General features: G+C 37.7%; 1 protein-coding gene across 1 annotated transcript in view; it reads right to left on the bottom strand.

The window, feature by feature from the left end:
• SLC12A7 (solute carrier family 12 member 7) overlaps positions 1–16,407 on the bottom strand; it is a 79,447-nt gene that overhangs the window by 30,259 nt on the left and 32,781 nt on the right. Inside the window, exons 12-14 of the mRNA XM_058808826.1 lie at positions 3,673–3,847; positions 1,785–1,903; positions 985–1,083 (exon numbers count right to left, since the gene is read on the bottom strand). Coding sequence (XP_058664809.1) covers positions 985–1,083; positions 1,785–1,903; positions 3,673–3,847 — 393 coding nt within the window. The remainder of the gene's footprint in view (positions 1–984; positions 1,084–1,784; positions 1,904–3,672; positions 3,848–16,407) is intronic.

Below are 16,407 nucleotides of genomic sequence, written 5' to 3'. Positions count from 1 at the left end.
CTGCTAAACATTCCAACACCTGTTTTGGCTAGAGGTAGTCACACAGTGAGTCAGCTGCCTCACCGATGTCTCTGAGTAAAATACAAAAATTAATTGTTGCCAAATGTATGTATTTGGAGGGTTAGGTGTCAAACTAGTATGTAACTACAGAACAGATTCAACAAGCTTTATCAAAGCTAAAACTGCAACATTTTGTTTTCACTCAACTCTTTAAAAGGAAAAGCCATAAATAACTCTTACATCCTAGAATCACGCCAGCTTATCTACTAAATGCTCTAGTATTTAAGGTTATTTCAGCAGTAAAATTTCTCAATAGAATTCTTTTTAATTAAGCTATGTACTTTTAACATACAGTTAGAAAAAAATCAAGAAGCTTCCCAATCTTAGTTTGAGATGTTTAAATTCATAACCCATTAAAAAAAGATTAAACCAAAAAAACCCACACTTTGACCTTCTGTTATTATTACTCATTTTTTTAAAGGGTTTACTTCAGTTATCAAATGCAATGTCCAAAGCATATTTTAAAACCAGTCATCACATCATCAATGAACCAACTGATGTATATTGAATGAGACTTTTTTCTGTAGAAGTTTTAGGTTTGTGTATTTTTTGCATAACCAAAATAAAAATCGTCCTAACCTTCCTGAACATTTTTACCAGTTCTCCTTAAGTATATATACAAGGCAGATTTCATGGTTTTTCATACTCATTTTCCCACAGAAGATGTCTTGGCTTCTAAGCAGAATAAAATGTCATCCTGTAACCCTTTTCCAAACTATCTATATTAGCCACACATTTTCATGATCACTGTTATTACTATGGCAGTATTCTAAAAACATGAAAACAAATTATGCTCTTATTGAGTGCATGGATCATAACTCATTTAAGTCAGAAAGGAGATTTTGCTTTATTATTGCAATAAAATTAAAAATTTAGGGCTGTATAGTTAGTTTTAACTCTTCTGAATGAAGAAATATTCCCTACCAGTGGTAATACTTGAAACGAGGTCTCCAGTTGGGAGTTCGCAAAAGCGTCTGAACTGCACAAGCCAGATTTACAAACATATAGCACATAAGGAAAAACCTGTTAAGAAAGGAAGAGCATTTTCTAATAAGAAACGTACTAGACAGATGTGCATTAAAATATAAACACAATCCAAAAAAGGGAAGGAAGGTGTCCAGTTTCCTACATACTAGTATACAGTTTTCTGTATACTATGTTCACAGTGGCCAAGAGAACACAAGACACACATTAAGATTGCTTACAGAATATTAGGTCTCAAAATATCGTATTATCATAATATAGAGCCTCAAAGACGTGTTTTGGAAACAAACATGGCAACTAACTGACAATCATGGTGTATCATTTTTGGTTGGGACAGAGTTAATTTTTTTCTTTTTCTATAGTAGCTCAGATGGTATCATGTTCTGGACAAAATCAATAAAAAAAATTCTATTCATATTCTAAAGGACTGAATTTTGTCTGTCTCTGTCAGATGCACTTGGCCTAAAATAGCAGTAATTATTGTTTTAAAATCCAAGTTTTTTGAGAGTTAAACATTATCATTCCAGACCTCTGTCATGGAAAAGCGTCTTTGTGCCTAGAAATTAGTTCAGTCAAAACAGTTTGTTGTTTCATATTATCTCCAAGATCAAATAGGAATATAATTTGATAGAAAACAAAGTCTAACATGTATTATTTAAAAAAGAAAAATAATTACCTAGTTAATTTTAAAAGAAAACATTATTTAACTTAAGAACATAAAACATCACACTCGTACTTACATTGAAAGAATCGGTGCTACACTGTCCAATGAGGCTATCAAAATTCCTATTTCACAAATACCAACAGTGAGAAGCAGAGCCCAAGTTGGTTCTCCATTTGCTTTTCCATGACCAAATATCTAGTTCAATTCAAGTTCATAGTAAGATTAGGGAAAGCTGTTCATTAGACAGTAATAAACTATGGTGCAAATCATGAACTAACTTATTTAGTCTAACTTGAACTAAAAGTAGTTATTAGTTACAAAGGAAAATGATGCAATTTATCCTGTGAAAAGCCAAAATTAAAATTGCAAAACACACATATCCAATATGAAATATGCTTACTAAAGTAAGCAAATGACTACATAACATTGAAGTCCTATGGAAGCTTTCATTGAAATATTCTTGAGAAAATTAAAAATCATATGCATAAGAGATTTATGCCTAGTAAAAAGCTAATACAGTTTAGGCCAGTACTTTTTGTAACATAGAAATTAGGTGTCAATTCAGTACTTACCAACATAATATTGACCCTTAAAGAGAAACTAGACAAGACTATGATCCTGCACAGTGCCCTACCAAAAAACATTTTGCATGTGGTAATTTCCTTTGTGGAGAATTCTCTACAGCCATACTGATGACAGATGGCAAAATGCCTGAGATTCCAGTGGTATTTATTCTCCTCCATATTCCTCCATTAAAATACAGAAATTAAGATCTCATTAATTCTCCATGTTGTCCTCTTCTTTTAGCTTCCTGTCCTCCATCTATTTTCCTACTATTATATTAAAATCCTTTTCTTTTCTACTCATGTTTCAAGTCTTTAGTTTTTTTCTTAAATATGTCAGTCTTGCTTCTATAATAATGTCCTTGCGTTTCCTTGATTATCCATGCAGTAACCATATCACTCCAAAACAACAAGTGCATCCTTAAGTGTCAAATTCTTCTCTAAATAGCCTGCTTCTCTTCAATTCTCCTTCTTTCACTTCCAGAACCACAAATCTTTCCTTTTGATTCTCCATTCCTTTCAAGTCTAACTCTCAGGATGTGTAATCATAATGTCACCTTCTCTCCACCAAATTTTTGCTTTAGGCAAAAGTAAATCTTTCTTGTTTCTTTTTCTCTACACTACCCAGAACTTACAACTTACTCCATTACAGCCCCTTTCCATTGACAAGTCAAACTCCACCACTACTCAGTCCCTCCACCCTAGCATACTTAGTGTATTTATTTCCTGGTAAGCTTTCAAACTCCAAACTTCACCATACAGATCACAGCTTTGCTCTCCAAACAGTATAATCTTTTGGAGTTTTATTTACTTTTTTTTAACTCAAGTGTAGTTTAGGTTTTGCAGAGGCAGCCCAGCAAGAATTCTCTTATCATCTTCTGTTTGCCAGCTCCCTTACTTTGAGAAAAATCTGATTTATTTCTTCTTAAAACATGCACTTGGAACAAATCTTCATATTTGGAGTAATGGGATAGAATTCTATTGTTCTATTTACTGACTTAATTTACCTTACAAAAATGAATAAAAATTAGAATTTCATCTCTGTAATATGAGAAGTTTTATGGAGTTCTATAGTGAGATTAAATAACTCTGTTCACAAATACAAGCAGTTAACACAGCCTAGAGTCTAGAAGTTCAGTTATGAATTGCTTCTTAATTATTTATTTCCATTTATAGAAGTCTCAGTTTGGAACCAACAACTTTTATGTGTAAAATCAAATATAATTAAATTGCAATGCACAAAAATGAAGCTCAAATTTGTCCTACAATAGCCTGATCAGTTATTGTACAGAAATAGAACTGAGCTCCAAATCTTTTCTTCATACTCTACAGGAACAGCTGAAATAATGTGTCAAATTTTTTTTCCAAAATACTGTAACAACATGAATAAAGAAGTCTCACTTGAATAAACGGTACAATGCCATCTCTTGCAATGGCCTGCAATAGCCGGGGTGCACCAGTGAGACTCTGGAGACCAGCACCACATGTTGAAAAGAATGAACCAATCACAATAACCCATGGAGAAGGCCAGGCTAGTGTACCAACCACCAGATTTCCATTAACTGCTTCTCCAAACCTTAGGAAAGAAAAGGGAAACAAAAATAATTAAAACAAAACAAAACAAGAATCAGTAAGCATTAAAATAACTTTTACTATAGCTTCAACACCCACATTTCAATCTTTCTGGACAACAGCACTTTTTGACAATAAACACTGTGTTACAGTATGCACTATAGGATTTCCCAACCAAGCAATCTCTCTTTATTGTGCTCTTTTAAAGACGACATTATAATCACTTCACATTAAGTGCTGCCTCTAAGCAGATATGCAGCAATTATCAGATATCATTTCTGAATAAAACAATAGCAGAGTATGTACATTTGTATCTTACAGATCCTTGTAAGAGCTAGGAACTAGTTTGCAGAAATCTGTTCCACTATATATACAAGTATACCCTGGGGCATAAGCAGGAGATTCACAAAAAGGATTAGCCTTTCCTTTTAAAAGTGTGACACTGACATACAAAAAGTAGAGAAATTACCAGACACAACCATTTTGAGTTTTCAACATCTTCTGGCTGTTGTGCAACCTGACACAATTTTTAATTTACTAGAGCAAACAAGTGGGTAGAAGTCAGGAAGAGGTGCTTTCATTACAGTCCTGAGTGTCCCATCCAATACTACTTCCACTTTTTTTTTAGATACCCAACTTTATGTTAATTTAGGCATTACTTGAATAAACTACAAAAAAGTTATTCCACCCTACCCCCTCCTTTGAACTGGCAGTTTTGTTTTAAAAGCAAGTAGGGTTTTTCTTGTTCATCTTACAGTTGTTAGTAAGCAGCCAAAATTAATTTTAAGGCTATCTCTACTGTGATATGACCATTATTTTTTCCTAATGTGTTCCATTTTTTCTTAATAAAAGAAAAAGTCTACAGAAATAAGATAAGAGAAAAATTAAGGAAAATTAAATGTTTTTTGTCTTTTCAGACCTGCTTTTAAAAATAGGGTCAAGAGACACAGCAATGAAGTGACTATAAGACACTGATGTTTAAATTCTTGCTTATGCCCAAGTTGGGATGCATGACTATGTACTATTTTCAGCAGATGAAGTAAAAAAAGGTAAATCACATCCCTCAAAATTTTAGGATAAAACCCATATTGCACTTCTATAATAAGATTTCTATAACTGTATATAATTCTTAGTTCAAATTCTAATGCCTATTTTTCAACTAAACACAGGATAGGAATAACTTCAAGGGATGCAAAAAACAGAAAAAATGTACAACCTACTTTTTCTCATTGCAGATATGACCATCATAATGAAAAAAGCCTCAGAACCCAGTTTTTAGACCAGACCGAAAATCCACACACTTTCAGCTGAATTTCAGCCAAGTGAGAACTGGCAGCAATGTAAATGAAAGCTCATGGACTCAAGATTCTTGCTACAATGCAACCTGCTCTAAGGATAGCTAAGAGCTTACAAAATTCCCTCACCCCCCTCTTGCCTGGTAAATTTCAAAAATATGAGTTTAGCTCCGCTTTAATTTCTTATTTCAGAATTCATTTACTATTTCCTAGGCAGTTTGGTTTGGTTTTTATATTTATGATGAAGAAAAAACTAACAGATATTTTCACTGATGCAGCAATATCACTTTAAAGTAAAAGTCACAGAATCACAGAACAAGTAATATTGGAAGGAACCACAGTAAGTCGTCTAATCCAACCTCCTTGCTCAAGCAGAGTACAATGCACAGGATTGTGTCCAGACACTTTCTGAATATCTCCAGTAGCAGAGACTCCAAAACCTCTCTGGGCAATCTGTTCCAGTGCACAATCACTTGCACAGTAAAGACGTTCTTCCTCATATTCATGTGGAACTTCCTGTGCATCAGTTTCTGCCCATTGTTTTTTCCTGTTGGTTGGCAACACTGATAAGAGCCCAGGTCCATCTTCTTAGCACCCCTCCTTTAGTTACTTAAATACATTGATGAGGTCCCCTCTCAGTTGTCTCTTCTTTAGGCTGAACAGGCCCAGTTCCCTCAGCCTTTCCTCATAAGAGGGATGCTCCAATCCCTTTATCATCTTCATAGCCCTCCACTGGACCTCCAGAGGCTCCATGTCACTCATGTACTGAGGAGCCCAGAAATGGACACAGCAGTCCAAATGCAGTCTCACCAGGGCTAAGTGGAGGGGAAGAACGATCTCCCTTGACCCACTGGCAATGCTCTTCCTCCTAATGCAAACAAGGATTATGTTGCAGTAATGTAGAAAAATCATAAAAGAAAGGCCTCATAAGATCAGGCCTGGTCTCCTGGAATCAGTGGCTGGCCTTGTCAAGGTAGCACTTTACAAATTCCTATGTGAAAGCCATTATGGTGTGAGCAGTTTGTTAACATAACAATCTATTCCTGGGTGACAAACAACTAGCACCTGTCTAAACTGTTTTTACACCGTTAAATAGAAAAATGAAAACTATCTCTCACAAGCAACATTTCCTGCACGTACACACCAGGGGTTTCAGTGACCAATCAGTACAGGATAACAACTTGTTATTAACCAATAAAGTAATTGGTACGAAAGCTACTTGTGGGAATCCGTAAAATCAGAGGGTTTTGGGAAAGCTGCAAAAGACAGGCCTCAGAGACAGCAGAACTGCAATTAGAGCTAAGCAGTAGCTGTAAGATTTGTCAGCAGAAAAATTATATAAGAAGTAGAAAAGTAAGGACAAATAGAACAATGGTCTGTCTATTAGTGCTTGTCTAGAATAACTCTCTAAGCTGCAGAAAAGTATACCTAGCAAGATATTAGGAAGTTGTAAGCTTAGTAATGGAGCTCTGTGCATTGTGTTTTATGGCTTTCAAGCAGATACTGTATTTGAAATAAGCAAGCATTGTTTTAACCAAAGGTACGTGTGCTTATAGTGGTTGGATAGAACTACTGCCAATATGCTTTTGCTTTGTGTGATTGATCAAAAAACTTTTAAAGTAAGTTGTAATATTAAGTTCTGTGTCTGCTGTCTGGGATGTGAGCTGCTGGCATATTCCCATTGTCATAACCATGTAATGAGACTGATGCTGGAAAATACAACAGCTAGAGACGCATTCTTAGCAGTCCCATCCTGTTCATGATGTGTACAGAGACCTCTGACCGGCAACAAATGGTGCTCTTTTGTGAAGAGGATTGTTAGATTAGAGAAATAAAACAGAAGACCGTGGACAGTGCTGTCGCTGGAGGCCCAAGCTGTTAATAGAAGGAATGGATCACCCCCTTTGTCATCTCTAGCTGATATCCTTGTAAGTAATAAATAGCAACTTCAGGGACTTCTGGGCAATGATATGAGAAAAAAATCTATCTAAAACTGAATTGAATATCTTTTACCAGCTTGAGACAATTTTACAGGATAAAGGATATTCAGACATCTTAAAACATAAACTAAAAGACTTATTAATCTGGGTAAAAGCAAATATTTAAAATATAGACTTGAAGTCTGCTTTTACCTTTGATTTCTGGGATCAGATAAACTGGAAAATTTACAATCTAGTCTCTTTCAAAAAGGAAGAGACTTTGGTCAAACTAATGCCTGTCTCCAGAGTTTAAATGGAGAGCTGTAAATAGTATGATTGTAATAGAGACTTTCTCGAACACCAAAACAGAACATTTGGTTCTGAGACTTTAATTTCAAGTGGTGCTGGCTCTTCATTCTCCTCTGTGGGGATCTCAGGTTTTGTTCAGGGTTCCTTCCCTTCTCCTGATGTGTACAGGATTTCCTCAGGCAGTGTGGACAGCAACCTGATCCCCAGGAAGGGGGAATCAAATCAGCTTCCAGCTTCATTTGTGTCCTCTGTTTCTTCCAGGATTTCCTGCATCACTGATGCTGTGACCAGGCATCCTCTCATTCCCACATGAAATCATCAACCCCCGGAATTCCCGGGAAAGCATTTGGGATTTTTGCTGTGTTCCAAGAATTTGGGGAGTTGGCAGTCATGTTCTGGGGAGGTTGGGAGTCTAACAAGTCCAGGAGATGAGTTTGGGGAAGCTTTGCAAAACAGGGGCTGCTGTTTCTGTGCCCCGCTTCTCTTCTGAACAAGTTGTGGACGGATCTTGTTCTGAATTTGTGCAGGCGGGGACTGCTGAGGGGAGCTCTGGATCCACTCTGCCTGGCTGAGGGGCTGTGGGGGACACCCCTGCCACAGTTTCCCCTTCCCAAGAAGTCACTCCCTTGGATTTGGCTCAGGTGGGAAGATTGCTTTGCAGTTCCAAGAGCTCTTTTCGTATTAATTCCTCCCCCAAGCCTCTTCCAGTGTTTTCACTGCTTTTAGCACCCCAGCCTCTGGTTATAGCTGGTGGATTTAGCTCTGCCTGCAGAGGAGCGGGCAGGGGGCAGGACAGAGGTGGCAGGCAGCAGTCAGGGGTTGAGCAGGGCTGGGATGGCTCTGGCCAGAAAGATGAATGGGGTGGAGGCAGGAGAGCTCAGGAAAGTTTCTGTGGAGACACAGATCATTTAGAAGCCTTGAAGCCCGTCTCAGTCACTGCTGGGGGTGGGGAAAAGCATGCTGAGATATCAGCTGGGAGCGGACAGTTTTCCAGCTGCATCCTTGTTGTCAGGGGCATGGTGTGGAACCTGTAACAGTTCATTGGAAAGTATCACAAATACAAATTTGGGATCTGCAGCTTGAGAGCAGCCCGATGTGTGTGAATCTAAAAAGACCAAATTTAGTGAATTGAGATGTGATTTAGTAGGCTCTGGCTTTCTTCCTGTAACCAATACAACACATTCCTCAGCTGCTACTTCCAGCAGGGGGGGCATTGTTGGGAATGTGGACCTCTCCTCCTCCACTCTTCCTGGCAGGGCTCCAGGGAAAGCTTGTTGCTGTGGCAACACTACTGCCAAGAGCTTGGAGCTTCTTGGCAGGGTTCCTGGGACAGCTGATTGCTGTGACAACACTACATGTTCTTCTGTATCAGACACAGGAGTGATGAGAGGGAAAAACAAAATACAGTCTAAATCAGAGGTAAACCTTACATTTCAACTACCTAATTGGTCTAATATTAATAAAAATTTAGAAAAATATTTGGATTCAAATAAACAACTCCTTGCCTTACCTGTAAGATGTGGTCATAATGATGTAAATCCACAATATTAAACTCTCATGATATAAAAGAACTCCATCAAGCTTTGAAAGAAAGTGGGTTTTCTTCTCTTTATTTTAATTATGTGTTGAAAAGCATATTTAATTCTTATGACTTAGTCCCTGCTAATTGTTGAAATGTGGCTTCCCTGATCTTAACCAATTCACAATATCTTTTATGGGAATTACAATGGAAAAGACTTCTTAATAAATTGATTGAAAAATAAGAAAATTCGCCTTGTGAGAATATAGATATTACCCAAATGGCAGGTGATCCACCTTTCCATAGACCAGAAAATCAGGTGGTGGAATTTCCTCAGCCGGTACTCACAGATATTAAAGATGCTGCTTGAAAAGCTTTGTTTTCAGTTGAGCCAGCTGGTACCCATGTAAATGCTTAAACTACTATCAGACAAGGTGAATTAGAATCCTTTGGTTCTTTCCTAGATAGATTAACCCAACCTGTCGAGAAACAATGTCCAGATGAAAAAGCTCATTCCTGTATTATTGAAAACCTTGCTTTTGTCAACGCTCATGAAGAATGTAGAAAAATTATTTTAACTTTACCTGATCAGCCTCCAACTGTAACACAGATGCTAACAGCTTACAATAAGCTCACCTCTCCACAGCATCTTGCTAAAGTTCAAGTTAATGATTTTGGAAAGCAGATTGCCGAAGTTCAAGAAAAGTTAGGAAAAACATTGGGAGATAGTTTGGCAAAATCTTTGGGAGAAAATTTGGGACAACAAATGGAAAAGTTTGAAAAGGCCTTAAAAGCAGAAACAAAAATTTTTTAAAAATCTGTTGGTACTGTACAGTTGGACTCTGATAAAAAGGCTTGTTGGTTTGCTTGTTGTAAACTAGGACACATGAAAAAGGATTGTCCTACAAAAACAATCCAACCTAAACAACTTTCTATTTACCCTCAATGTCAGAAAGGGAAGAATCTTGTTAAGTACTGTCACTCTCAATTTGACAATGGTGGCAAACCTTTGTCGTTAAACCCAAAAGAGCGCAGATTACCACCGCGCCTAGGCACAAGTAGTGGTACCTCCTTACAGTCAATTACCCAGTCAAATGGTATCGGTACCTCAATAATTTGTCCCTCAGTCAACCATTCCTCAAATGGTCTCAGCCCAATACCCTCACGTACAAGGTTTGAATTGGCCTCCTGAAAATTGATACATCTTTTAAATAATTTTTGTGACGAAAGCATTTCTACTGGAATTATCAGGTTTTTTTCAACAAAGACAAGATTTTTGATTCTAGGCAAAGCCAGCAACAAAATTTTTGGACTTTCAGTCTCTATAGCTGTTGTGTCAGTAAATTGTAATGAATATCTCAGGTCCTAAGGTCTTTTGGGTGCAATGTTTAGACCGTAACCAACCAAAATTAACTTGCAGCCTGACTCACCAAAACAATTTACAATACAGGCACGCCGGATACTAGTGCAGATGCCACTGTAATTTCTCACATGTTTTGGCCCAGTGATTGGGATTTGGTAGCTCCTGCAGGTTCCCTCACAGAGACTGGAGGTGCTACTGTGTGTTTGCAAAGTGCATCCACGATTAACATTACAGGTTCTTAAGGAATTACAGTGACAGTACGTCCTTTTGTTGTTCAGAAACCTCTCACTGTCTGAAGGATAGACGTCCTGTCCCAATGGGGAGCAAAACTGAAAGTGGGCCTGTGATAGAAACCTTGTCGAAACCTCCCACTTTAAAGCTGAACTGGAAAACTCATCATCCTAAATGGATTGATCAATGGCCTTTAACAGAGAAAAAATTAAATATTCTTAAAAGATTGGTAAAGGAACAATTACAGCAAAGTCATATCACACCCATGACCAGTCCCTGGAATTGACCAGTATTCATCATCCACAAGAAGACTTCGGACTCCTGGAGGTTGCTTCATGACCTAAAGATCAATGAAGTGACTGAAGACATGAAACCTCTTCAACCTGGACTTCCTTCTTTATCAATGATCCAAAACCACTGGCCTCTCACTGTCATTGATTTAAAGGACTTTTTTTCCACATCTCACTTCATCCTGATGATGTTCCCAGACTGCCTTTTCAGTTCCAGTCATCAGTCGAAGAGAACCCATGCAGAGATACCACTGGAAATCACTGCCTCAAGGAATGAAAGAATTCGCCTATAATTTGCCAATATTTTGTTGCACAAGCTTTGTTTCCAGTTCAACAGAAGCATCCAAGATCCATGATTCTACATTACATGGATGATTTGCTCATCGCAGCTCCAACACAGATGGATATGGAGCGAACATGTGCTAGTGTTGTTGCTGAAATCCAAAATGCTGGACTTGAAATTCCTATAACCAAAATCCAAGAAATTCCACCCTGGAAGTATCTGGGATGGAAGATGACTGAAAAAACAATTACACCACAGAAGATACAGCTCTGGTGTCACCAACCTACAAGATTTACAACTGCTTCGAGGACAAATCAATTGGGTCAGGCCAGCTTTGGGAATTACCAATGATGAACTGGGTCCAATTTTTAATTTATTGAGAGGAAGCTGCGACATCAACTGTCCTAGAACTCTAACACCTGAAGCTCGTGCAGCCCTTGACAAGGTCATGGAAGCTCTCCAAAGACAACAAGCTCATTGCTGTATTCCACAAAAGCCTTTCTTTTTTTCAATTTTAAAAGAAAAAAAAATGCAACTTTTTGGTCTCATTTTTCAATGGGACCCTTCACAGAGAGATCCTTTGCTGATAATAGAATGGGTTTTTCTTCCCTATAGGTTTCCAAAGACTATTTTTACAGTTTTAGAGATGACAGCACAAATGTAATTAAGACCAGAACAAGATTGTTAAGTCTAGCAGGCCAAGAATTTGCAGCTATCTATTTACCACTGAAAAAATATTATCTTGATTGGGCAAAATTCTGATGATTTGCAGTATGCATTGTTAAACTTCCCAGGTATTTGTTCTGTTCATTACCTGGCACACAAATTATTGCAGGTAAAATTGAGTTTTAAAGAGAAACCTATATTAAGTGAAGAACATTTAAATGCAATAATCTTTCTTCACTGATGGATCTGGCAAAAGTCACAAATCAGTCGTAACTTGGTTGAACCAAACAAATAAAACTTGGGAATCAGATATTCAAACAGTAGAAAGATTGTTGAACTTGTCACTGTGGTTAGGGCTTTTCAGCTATTTCTACAACCGTTTAATTGAATCACAGATTCTGCTCATGTTGCTAATGTGGTTAAAAGAATAGAAGGATCAGTTTTAAAGGATGTTAGTAATGACACTTTATATCATTGCCTTTCATGTCTTTATACAACTCTGCAATATAGAACTAACCCATATTTTGTTTCTCACATCAGGGCTCATTTTTTGCTTCCTGATTTTTAGCGGAAGGAAATGCGAGAGCAGACAAAGTGACAGTGGTTATTTCAAACATTTTGCCAAACATTTTAGACCAAGCAAAACTCTGTCATGCCTTTTTTCACCAAAATGCACATGCTCTTGTGGAATGTTTCAAATTTCCAAAAGTCAAGCTAAAGCTATTATCAGTACTTGCCCTGACTGTCAGTTTGTGCAGCTTTCTGTTTCTACAGGAGCGGTCAACCCGTAAAGTTTGCAAAGCCTGCAGTTATGGCAAACGGGTATCACTAAATACCCTTCCTTTGGTAAATTTAAAAATATTAATGTTTCAGTGGACACATTCCCTGGTGCAGTTTTTGCTTCTCTTCACACAGGTGAAACAGGTAATGCCTGTAACCATTTTTTTCAAGCTTTTGCTTCAATGGGTGTGTACCAAAGAAGTAAAAACCGACAATGGTACTGCATAAATATCTCAAAAATTGGCCATGTTTGTAAAGGATTGGGGTGTTTGTCAAATCTTTGGTACTCCTCATTCTCCCACAAGTCAAGCAATTATTGAGAGGGCACATCAGACATTAAAATGCATTCTTGATCAAGAGAAGGGGGGAGTAGAGGTCACACCACAGATGAGGTTGGACAAACTTTATATGTTTTAAATTCTTTAAACAGCTTTGTTCCAGAACTCAATCCACCAATTTTTAGGCATTTTTCAAATAACACACAGGTGAAACTGAAAGAAAATCCCCCCATTTTAATTAGAAACCCTGAGACAGGACAAATTGAAAGTCCTTTTAAATTAATCACTTGGGGCAAAGGGTATGCTTCTGTGTCTATAGGTGCAGGAATTAAGTGGGTCCCAGTGAAAAACATCAAGCTGTACTGCGCCCCAGAATGTGTTGACGAGTTCAAGACCATAGAAGCAAGTACACAGACATGAGCCAAACAGAGAGATCTCGGGTCATGCCTGATGCTCCTTGAACATTGGTGGAACCTGCAAACTCTGATTTTATGCTATTTATAAATGTGTCAATTGTTGGTTTCACAGAGCTAATTTTTGGCAAAAGTGTGGGTTTTGTTTTGTTATGTTGTAGATTCCCTCTTTTGGCTTTTCAAAGGTGAAATTTTATTTCAAGGTCAAAAGCAAAGTTTTTAATTTATATATATGGAAGGATTTTTTGTCAATAATTACTTCATGAAAAGGATAGAGTGAAATCAAGTGATACGTGTTGTTGGTTGGTTTTAATTGTTTCTTGTAGTGCAGATCTACCTGTAGAACAACCACAAACAAATGTTTGGGTGACCTTAGCCAAGGCAGCACGCTCAGATACCATATGTTTGCCTAACTCAGAACCAGAAGAGCCTTTCTCAACCTGTCTGGTCAGTGTGCCAGTAAAGGATTTGCCCTTGATCAAAAAGCAATTCAATAGTAAGCCTAGCGAAACTGACAATGGGAGCAATCCTGTATTGAATTGGAACATTTGGACCAAAGAACTTCCCAAAACAGTATCCGAACCTCAAGAATTAGAAATCCTTGGTTCTTTAACAATGGATTTCTGCCTTATATTTACAGCTAATGATTAGCGAGAAGGTGATCCTCCAAAGTACAATGTCACTCCCCATTATTTTGCATAGAGAAATTCAAGTTTTTGGTGTAATTATTCAAACAGTTGGGATGTGCTTTCCAAGGCTGACCAATATCCATGACAATTACCAAAAAGATATTGGTTTATTTGTGGAGATAGGGCTTGGCAGAGCATTCCATCACACCTTGAAGGTGGCCCATGTAGCACTGGTATGCTCACTGTGATAGCACCTATTGCTAAAGTAGTCATTAAGAAGAAACATAGGGGAACAAGATCTACTCATCACTATGATGAGAATTGTAAGAGTGATTTCATGCCTTGGAATGCTGCAAAAATGGTTTCAGCAGGTTTGTTTTTATCCCAACTGGCTTCAGCAATGGTATTGAAACAATTAAATTGGGTTGGATGTTGGCTGAGTAAACAAATGAATGCCACATCCACTGCAATCAGTGGTATGCTGACAGATGTTAACTGTGTTAGGCATGCTACACTTCAAAACGGAGGAGCAATTGATTTTCTTTTACTGGTACATGGACATGGTTGGAGGAATTTGAAGGATTGTGTTGTATGAACCTGTCTGATCATTCTGAATCCACCCACAAAAGCATAAAAAAGCTGATAGATTTAACAGCTCAAATTAAAGAAGATGGTGGGTCATGGTTAGATGATTTGTTCAAAGAATGGAGCTTTGCGCCTTGGCTGACGGAACTTTGTAAAATAGGTCTATACGTGTTGGGTGTTTTAGTGGTGATACTAGTAGTGATATCTTGCATACTTTGGTGTGTGTGACAAATGATGGACAAAACTATCAAAGAAGTTTTTAAAATACAAGAGAAAGAGGTAGGAAATGGATTTGCAGAGTTCTCAAAATCTTACAGAGATAGTGGATGAAGGTACAGACATTGAGGAAAGTTTTAAAGTAAGACCTTGGAACCGACGAGACTTTTATGAACAATGACTTGTCATTATCACACGTGATTTATGCCCTTTGAACTGACTAGACTTTCACAGCATTACAATTGCTGTGTTGTAATATAGCAATGCTTGATGTGAGCAAAAAAAAAGCTTTAAGTAAGTAATAAGCAGATATATTGTGGTAAAGATACGAAATACAAAATAGTTAATAAACAACACGGTTATGAAGGTTTCTTTTTAGTTGAACTGAGAGGAGGAATTGTGGGAATCCTCAGAATCAGACGGTTTTGGGAAAGCTGCAAAAGACAGGCCTCAGAGACAGCAGAACTGCAATTAGAGCTAAGCAGTAGCTGTAAGATTTGTCAGCAGAAAAATTATATAAGAAGTAGAAAAGTAAGGACAAATAGAACAATGGTCTGTCTATTAGTGCTTGTCTAGAATAACTCTCTAAGCTGCAGAAAAGTATATCTAGCAAGATATTAGGAAGTTGTAAGCTTAGTAATGGAGCTCTGTGCATTGTGTTTTATGGCTTTCAAGCAGATACTGTATTTGAAATAAGCAAGCATTGTTTTAACCAAAGGTACGTGTGCTTATAGTGGTTGGATAGAACTACTGCCAGTATGCTTTTGCTTTGTGTGATTGGTCAAAAAACTTTTAAAGTAAGTTGTAACATTAAGTTCTTTGTCTGCTGTCTGGGATGTGAGCTGCTGGGATTTTCCCATTGTCATAACCATGTAATGAGACTGATGCTGGAAAATACAACAGCTTGAGATGCGTTCCTTAGCAGTCCCGTTCTGTTTGTGATTTGTACATAGACCCCTGGCTGGCAATACTACTAACCAATTGGAGTCACACACGAGGTCTGTAACACTGTATAAAAAGGAGTTGTGTGAATAAAGAAATGGCTTTTCCATCATGAAGAAAATGGAGGCTGCATGATTTATTCCTGTAGGATTACACTGGTCTCTTTGGCCACAAAGGCATACCACTGGTCCAATACAAAACCCTAGGGGACACCACTAGTTACAGGCGTCCAACTAGACTCTGCCACTGATCATGACCCTCTGGGATTTGCCAGTCAGACACTTCTCAATCCACCTCACTGTTCACAGTTCTTGATTTTTCCTATGAGGATGCTGTGAGAGAGTGTCAAAAGCCTTTCATGGACCCCCTACTGCTTCTTGTATTAGTTTGATTAGAATCCAGCTTTAACTGATGATTATCCTTCTAGATTTATGAAATAAGTTGTCTCAACATCAACTTCACCACCTTTTAAGCAATACTCCAATGACACTGTTCGATCATCATAAGCAAACATGGGCCTCAGTAGGAAAGAGAACCAGACACCAGCAAGAAAACAATTGTGAAACAACTTCTCCTAATGGAGAAATTGATCAAAATATGGAGATTCTCTTCATACTTGTGTCCATCACATTTATTCCCTTCATAATATGCCTTAAATTTGTCAGGCAACTACATGGTTGAAAACAGACATGACTCCTGATGTGCTACTCAAATTTTAAAACAAAAAACAGTCTATTGAAAATTATGGGTCTGATGGTGCACTGCAGTCTTCTTACAAACTCCCCTTGTCATGTAATTGTCAAATCTTAAAATTTGTTCCTCAAAACCCTATTACTTCTCTCAAAG

This window comes from Ammospiza caudacuta, chromosome 1 (assembly GCF_027887145.1).
Source record: "Ammospiza caudacuta isolate bAmmCau1 chromosome 1, bAmmCau1.pri, whole genome shotgun sequence".
Lineage (NCBI taxonomy): Eukaryota > Metazoa > Chordata > Aves > Passeriformes > Passerellidae > Ammospiza > Ammospiza caudacuta.
This window is presented reverse-complemented; position numbering and strand designations above follow the sequence as displayed.